At 34.7% G+C, this 8,157-nt stretch overlaps 1 protein-coding gene across 1 annotated transcript in view; it reads left to right on the top strand.

Moving 5' to 3' along the window:
* ABCE1 (ATP binding cassette subfamily E member 1) overlaps positions 1 to 7,732 on the top strand; it is a 26,618-nt gene extending 18,886 nt beyond the window's left edge. The window contains exons 11-17 of the mRNA XM_006755955.2: positions 1,055 to 1,114; positions 1,437 to 1,495; positions 3,321 to 3,431; positions 3,507 to 3,649; positions 3,766 to 3,888; positions 5,563 to 5,674; positions 7,208 to 7,732. Coding sequence (XP_006756018.1) covers positions 1,055 to 1,114; positions 1,437 to 1,495; positions 3,321 to 3,431; positions 3,507 to 3,649; positions 3,766 to 3,888; positions 5,563 to 5,674; positions 7,208 to 7,255 — 656 coding nt within the window. The 3' untranslated portion in view covers positions 7,256 to 7,732. The remainder of the gene's footprint in view (positions 1 to 1,054; positions 1,115 to 1,436; positions 1,496 to 3,320; positions 3,432 to 3,506; positions 3,650 to 3,765; positions 3,889 to 5,562; positions 5,675 to 7,207) is intronic.
* Positions 7,733 to 8,157: the final 425 nt, after the last annotated feature.

Raw genomic sequence — 8,157 nt, 5'->3', positions numbered from 1 at the left:
CCCAGGCCGGGCTGAGGGCCCACCCCCCCCCCCCCCCCCCAGTGCACAAATTTTTGTGCACTGGGCCTCTAGTTTTTTAATAATTATGTTGCCATCATAAATATAATTATGAGATGAAGTTGAGTACCAAATATCTGATACTGCTTTCATGATTTAAAACAAAACAAAACATTTGAATGGTATACTATCTATAATAATAAAAAATTAAAAATGAGTTATTGAGCCACAAAGATCAATGGTTCTCTCATCATTGATATGTCTGTCTCTCTCTCCCTCTCCCTTCCTCTCTGAAATCAATAAAAACGTTTTTAAAGTGTCTAGAAAAGGTATTAAGACTATAGTCGTCGATTCATTTCCACTAAGAAAATACTTTTAAAATCTGATAGGCATCTTTTCCCAAAATGAACCTTTAAAAACCTAATATGCCAATTAGACCGGATGTCAATGCCTTCTGGACAAAGCCACAGCGGGCAGGGGTCGCGGTAGAGGACCCCCGGCCGTGGCAGTGGTGGGCAGGGACCAGGGCCAAGGCCCTTGCACAAATTTTGTGCATCGGGCTTCTAGTAGCTTGTAAAACTGTGGAAGAACATTTTTATGAGGGTTGTTCAATGTATCAGCCTTTAGTTAATGAAGGAATTTTGAACTGGGTTGCAATTAACTTAAATATTTCATGTAAATGATCTTCATAATGATGGTATAAATTATACTATTCTGTCTTAATAAATTGTATGCATTGACATTTTAGCTAAATATCATATTTTAAAAAGTAGCCAAAGTCTAATACTTAGGCCTATCATTTATTAAAGTGGTCTTTTTAAAGTTTCCAGGGCCAAGGCCCCTCCTAATTTTAACTAGTTTATATTCCTCCTAATTAGTTTAGAATGATGCTTGAGAGGTGAATCATGAAAGTATTTCTCTGCATGACCTTCAGAATTCAGTAGTATCAGTGTATATCTCTAAAACTAATTTCTCAATTAAAACCCAGTAGTACATAGTGATTTACACTAAATGTGGAGCATCTTTCAAGTCAATTTGTTGTATGTTGTGTTGCCAGGTACTGGTAAAACGACATTTATCAGAATGCTTGCTGGAAGACTGAAACCTGATGAAGGAGGTACTGTTGTAATCTTGATTCCTTTTACTCAGTTCTACATAGTAAATGTTAACCCCTTCCCCAACAATTTTTTTGTTAAAAACGTTTCTTTTTCAGACTAATTTTTTTATTTTGGTTCTATATAGTATTTTTGATGCTGGTTATGAAAACAGTTTGTAACTCGTCTTCCTATAAACCATATTTTTTTACCATATTTTCTTAGTATACTCGTCGACGACTGAAAAAGAACATTTTGTGAAAACGAGTATACACGTTTCTGCCGGGGAAGGGGTTAAAGATCTGGGCAGTTTTCAGTGTTTTATTTATTTGCATTATTTTGCAGGAGAAGTGCCGGTTTTAAATGTCAGTTATAAGCCACAGAAAATCAGTCCCAAATCAACTGTGAGTTATTTTGTTATTTGGTTATTAAAGTTTATATATATATATACACACATATATACACACACACATACATATATATATATAATGTTAATCTTTTCTATATCAAAATTCAAATTAGTTTCTGTACAGTTTTATCAAAAAGTGTCTAGAGTCCAGCCAGCGTTGCTCAGTGGTTGAGCCTCGATATATGAACGAGATCATAGTTCGATTCCCGATCCGGGCACATGCCCTGATTGCGGGCTCGATCCCCAGTAGGGGCCCTGCAGGAGGCGGCCAATCAATGGTTCTCTCATCATAGATATGTCTGTCTCTCTCTCTTTCTCCCTTCCTCCCTGAAATCAATAAAAACTTATGTTTTTAAAGGTCTAGAAAAGGTATTAAGACTATAGTCGTCGATTCATTTCCACTAAGAAAATGCTTTTAAAATCTGATAGGCATCTTTTCCCAAAATGAACCTTTAAAAACCTAAAGTGTTGTGCTGCAAATAACATGATCAAGAAAGTGAAAAGGCCTCTCACAGGATGGAATAAGCTATTTGCAAATCATTTATCTCAAATATATAAAGAACTCTTAAAACTAACTTAAAAATAAGCAATAGATTTGAATATACATTTTTTCAGAGAAGATATACAAATGCTCAGTAAGCACATTAAAAGATGCTCAGCATCATTAGTCATTAGGGAAATGACAATCTAAATCACAATGTAATAACCACTTCACACCCACTGGGATGACTTAAAAAAAAGAAGTATTGGTGAAATATGAACCTCATACATTGCTGGTGGGAACGTATAATGGTGCAGCCACTTTGAAAACCAACTTAGCAGTTCCTCAAACAGTTAAACATAGTTACATACGAACCAGCACTTTCACTCCTACACATATCCCCAAGAGAAATGAAGACTATCTCAACACAAGAATTTGCACACAAATACATTATTCATAATAGCCAAAATGTGGGAAATAACCTAAATGTCCATCAGCTGATGAATGGAATAAACGCTTTGTATATCCATAAAATTTAATGTTATTCACACCTAAAAAGAAATAAAATACTAATACATGTTGTAATATGGATGAACCTTGAAAACATGAAGTTAATCTCTAGTTTCTGCAGGTGTTGTAATGAACTTCTTGACTACAATATCCATACTCAGTACCTCAACACCCTCTTAGGTCTATTTGAGGTGGCTTAGCTTACAATAGAAAATTTTACCATTGTTACTTTCTATAAGCTTACCTTTTTAAAAAATATATATTTTTATTGATTTCAGAGAGGAAGGGAGAGAGAGATAAACATCAATGACAAGAATCATTGATCATCTGCTTTCTGCACACCTCCTACTGGGGATCGAGCTCGCAACCCTGGGCATGTGCCCTAACGAAAAATCGAACATGACCTCCTGGTTCGTAGGTCGATGCTCAACCACTGAGCCACACTAGCCCGGCTAAGCTTACCTTTTAAGTTCTCAAACTCAGACCTCTCCAGAAATAATCAGCAGTGCATCTTAAGATTCAACCTATCAGTTTATATTATCTTACTGATACATTGACCTTGAGAATTATTCCTATTCTCAATGACTTCTCCCCTGAAACATTCATCATTTATTACTTTCAAATTTCAAGATTGCTTTTTATTGTTGGACATGATGGGTTTAATTTAAAATTTTCAGAACATGCCATAGATGACACATAAGCATAAAAACACCATTGATATCTATTGGTGGCAAATTGACAGTAGTTTTGCTCTGGAACTTTGTTACAATTCATAATTAGAGTAGTTCTGTACTGAAATAAAATTTCAATATTTATCCATTAAAAACAGGGAAGTGTTCGACAATTACTACATGAAAAGATACGAGATGCTTATACTCATCCACAATTTGTGACTGATGTAATGAAGCCTCTGCAAATTGAAAACATCATCGATCAAGAGGTACTCTAATTTTTTTGTTATTTTATTATTTTAAACTGGATGTCTCTAAATGGTTTGCTAACCTTCTCCAAATAGGTACAGACGTTATCTGGTGGTGAACTGCAGCGAGTAGCTTTAGCTCTTTGTTTGGGCAAACCTGCTGATGTCTATTTAATTGATGAACCATCTGCATATTTGGATTCTGAACAAAGATTGATGGCAGCTCGAGTTGTCAAACGGTAATGACCTCATGAAAGTATTTTTGGTTATGTGTATTGGCATACAGCTGTGCTTAATATAGCATTTGAATATTTGATTATATAAAACTATCTGATTTTGCAATTATGTGTTTTAGTTTCATACTCCATGCTAAGAAGACAGCCTTTGTTGTGGAACATGACTTCATCATGGCCACCTATCTAGCAGATCGAGTCATTGTTTTTGATGGTGTTCCATCTAAGAACACAGTTGCAAACAGGTAAAACTCCTTTCTAAAATATTCAGCCTAGTTATAACTTTAAATAATTAGAAAGTTATTTAAAATTTTCCAATAAGCTTATAAACACTACTCATACTGTTTTTGTGGTTTTTTTTAGTCCTCACCTGAGGATATGGTTTTTTTAAATGATTTTTAGAGAGAGGGGAAGGCGGAGAAACATTCCATTGGTTGCCTACCATACGTGCCCTGACTGGGAATCGAACCCACCCACTACCTTTGTGGTATATGGGACAAAGCCCCAACTAACTGAGCCACCTGGGGACTCAAACCATTTTAATTTTTAAGAAGGAAAGATAGTCAGAAATAGAAAGTATACACTGACATCCAAGATTATTCACATGGACTACTGGGTGGGATCCGGCAGGATCGTTTTCAGACAATGTATAGAACTCCTGGCCCAGGGAGATAAGCATATAGAGTTCTGAGCCTCTCGCCTTTTTTTTTTTTTTTTAATATATATTTTATTGATTTTTTTACAGAGAGGAAGGGAGAGGGATAGAGAGTTAGAAACATGGATGAGAAACATCGATCAGCTGCCTCCTGCACACCTCCTACTGGAAATGTGCTTGCAACCAAGGTACATGCCCCTGACCAGAATCGAACCTGGGACCTTTCAGTCCGCAGGCTGATGCTCTATCCACTGAGCCAAACCAGTTAGGGCTCGCCTTTTCATTTATGTTAAGTTTTACCTGCATTATATGGATTTCCGAAACACATTAGGATTCCGAATTTGCAATAACCTTGAAAACCATACATGTCACTTAGGATATATAAAGTAAGATCCATATAGGTTACATGATTGTGGTAAAGGTCACAGTAGACCCCAAATGTAATGATTTTACTATTTCTCTTTTTTTCCTATCATTTTTCTCCCTACTGGCTTGAGAGCATTTGTAATGTAGAGAAGCCTAACATACAAGGTTGACCCATATGAAATTACTATATTCAACCATTTTTGACCCATAAAAACAGTAATTTTATGTGATTCCAACATAACATTTTCTGGATTAGGGAGGAATGGAGTTGCTATTTGAATAATTCATTCATGAAATATAAGTATCTTACTAAACTTTCCAGAATTCCATTATTTTCATTTTAAATTTATACATCAATTACTGATTAGGGACATTTCTTAGGCCATATAAGGCTTATTTATTCAAATAATGATCCTCTTTGTATTTATAAAATGTTCCACGTGTGTGATGTGATTTAGCATGATTTAGGATGAATAAAGAAAGCACAGACATTTTAAAAGTTCTTACTAAAAATCATTATGTTGTACATACTCCCTCCAGTACCTAATTTCCAACATAAATATTACCTTTTCTGTTAAAGTCTTTTCTCCCCTAAAAACGTCAGATTTGAAATTCTGTAATTTCCTAATTAATGATCTTTGCTTTTCTATAGTACTTCTTGAATGTTTTTTTTCCAGATCAGCAACAAGTTAAATTAAGTTTTGCACAAAAATATTATAGCCGAACTATAGAGAACACATGAAGACATTTCAGAACATAGAGTTTATAATATGCTGTGGTTATACTACTATCCAGATGATTTAGGATTGGGGAATTAGAGGGAACAGTGATTCTTTATCCCAAAAAGTTAAATTTGAGGGGTAGAATTTAATAAAAATTGACCTTATTTTTCTTCTAGTCCTCAAACCCTTTTGGCTGGCATGAATAAATTTTTATCTCAGCTTGAAATTACATTCAGAAGAGATCCAAACAACTATAGGCCAAGAATAAACAAACTCAATTCTATTAAGGTATGTAGAAAAACTATCTTAAATCTTGGATAATTCAAGGCATGTTTCAATTTAAAATCTGTATTTTATTTTATTAATCCCAAGAGTCATGCTTTTCATATTTTAATACCTGGTGGCATACTTAAGTTTTACAGGCACCAATGGTGATGTGGCTGCCATTGCTACCTGAACTCGGGCAGAGCTGTTCATGTCATCTGAGTCGTACCCACTCTTGTACCACCTGTGTTAATTGCCATTTAACTGCCTTCAGAAAGATTACACTAATTCACCAGTGAAACAAGTTTTTAAGAATACCTTAATCAGTTTGGGGGTTTTTTTGTGCATGCATAGGAACATAATTAAAATATATAGTTTGTCTAAATAAACTCCTTCAATGATCATAAAATTCTAAACAATGGAAACATATTTTGCCAGTTTAATTGGCACTTTTTCTTTCCTTGTGGTATCTAAAATAATTGTGCCACCTACACTTGATGTAGTCTGTGAAATACCATTTGTTATCAGAAGGCAATAATCTCTTGGTCACTAAAAATTCATTTTTAAAATGAGTTAAAAAAACACACATTTGTTTTTATATCCCCTGCAGAGCCTCTTTAAAATGCTGCTTTCATTTTGTGGTCTCTGGCTATCATCATACTTTAGAAACTGTAGAAGTATGTTATACATCATTCCTGTAGCAGTCACTAGATTTTATTGTTTTGTACTCCGCTAGCTTTGTGACTTAACCATGAGTTTTTGGAAGGCAGAGACAAGTCATCGTACACATCATGTTGCCTTTAGCCTTCTGTGTTTTATTTATGACTGTTGCTCACTGGCCAGGAGAATGAAATGACAAATTTCAGTTTTGGAAAACATTAAGCAGAAAAGAGGACCTAACTTCTAGAACATTGATTATGGAGAACTTATTTTTCCTAAGAATTTCTGCTGAAGTATTATGAACACGGTTTTTTATTTTCTGTGTTTAGTTCCCCCCGCCCCCTTTTTATTGAATGAACACTTTGTACTATCATTTTTATTTTTTTTATTTTTTTTTGCAGAAATGTATGGTTTGGTTCTCTGCCCACTCATCTCAGTCATACCTTAACCCTAATAAGTGAGCAGCTAGGCAAATAGGTAGATGGGTCATTACTGGCCACTCAGTAAAGAGCACTGGGGAAATTTTTTACATATTTTGTGTAATAGGCAGTTCTCAAACCAACAATATGGACCTTTTGTACCAGGAACTTAAAATGATGAAAATGGAATTTAAGAGTTTTCCTGGAAACAGTATTTTTCATGGCAACTTTATAAGTATTTTATGTGAAGGGCTTTACTTGATGTGAACCAAGGGAAGTGTTCTGTAGTACGGATGGGGAGCAGAGGTAGTAATCTTGCTTCTAAGTCATGGACACAGGAATATCCAGAAACAGACATGAGTGCAGAGGAGGTTGTAACTATTGTAAACAATGCTAAGTAATACTGTGAGTGAAAGTCTTACCTCTACATGTAGGAGAATGATGTTGATTTTTGTTCCTTCTCTATTTTATTTTTTAGGATGTAGAACAAAAGAAGAGTGGAAACTACTTTTTCTTGGATGATTAGACTGAATCTGATAATATCGATAAACCATTTATTAAAAGAAACATTGGGATTTTTGTCATATAAAACTTTAATCAGGTTTAATGTCCCACATACTCTAGAGCCTGAAGTAGAATTTACTTATTGTAACATAAGTCAGTTGTATTGTAAATTGTAGTCTGAACCACAAAAAAAAAAAAAAATGCCACTTATCTGTTCTTGATAAGGCCCTTTTTGCCTCTAACATTCTAAAACGAACACATTTCAAGCTATATTACCTCCAAACTTTAATGATGGGAAGATTTTTCAGTGGATGTACTATATTCATGTACCAAATGTTGACCAGTGTTGCCCCCTTTTAAAACTCTTGAAAAAGTTTTCTGTACTTACATGGTTTGCCACGTATGCCAATATAATGAGCTGCCCTTATTTTAAAGTTGGTCTAAGATTCCACTGATGAAATTTGATAAATAAATATTAGGATTGTATTTGTTTTCAGTCTTTGCACTATATTATCAGTGTGTTTAGACTCAAAAGATCATCATCTACAAACCACCACTGTCAGGAATTGCTGTTACCAACTTAATCATTGCTTACAATTTTTGGTACTTTTGAATATCTTCATAAAAATCATTTCAATATCCCCCAATTTTCACCAAGAAAACAACCTAACTTCACTTTGATATACTCAGCTTAGCATTCCATAAGATTCTATATTCCGTAATTGCTCTCAAGATAATGGTTCTCTAAACATACCTTTTTATAATCACTAATCAAGATTTAGGAAAATGCATTGTAAAGAACACTTGCTTCCCTTAAAAGTACAGGCTCAAAAATCTCTCAAGTTGGTGCCTAAGCATTTATATATCTGTAAGTTTCCACAGATTTCTGGTGGGCAGCCAAGAACTGTGAGCCACTTATCTAAA

This window comes from Myotis davidii, unplaced genomic scaffold (genome assembly GCF_000327345.1).
Source record: "Myotis davidii unplaced genomic scaffold, ASM32734v1 scaffold151, whole genome shotgun sequence".
NCBI lineage: Eukaryota > Metazoa > Chordata > Mammalia > Chiroptera > Vespertilionidae > Myotis > Myotis davidii.
The sequence above is the reverse complement of the archived record's forward strand: the minus strand, read 5'-3'. Positions and strand labels throughout refer to the sequence as shown.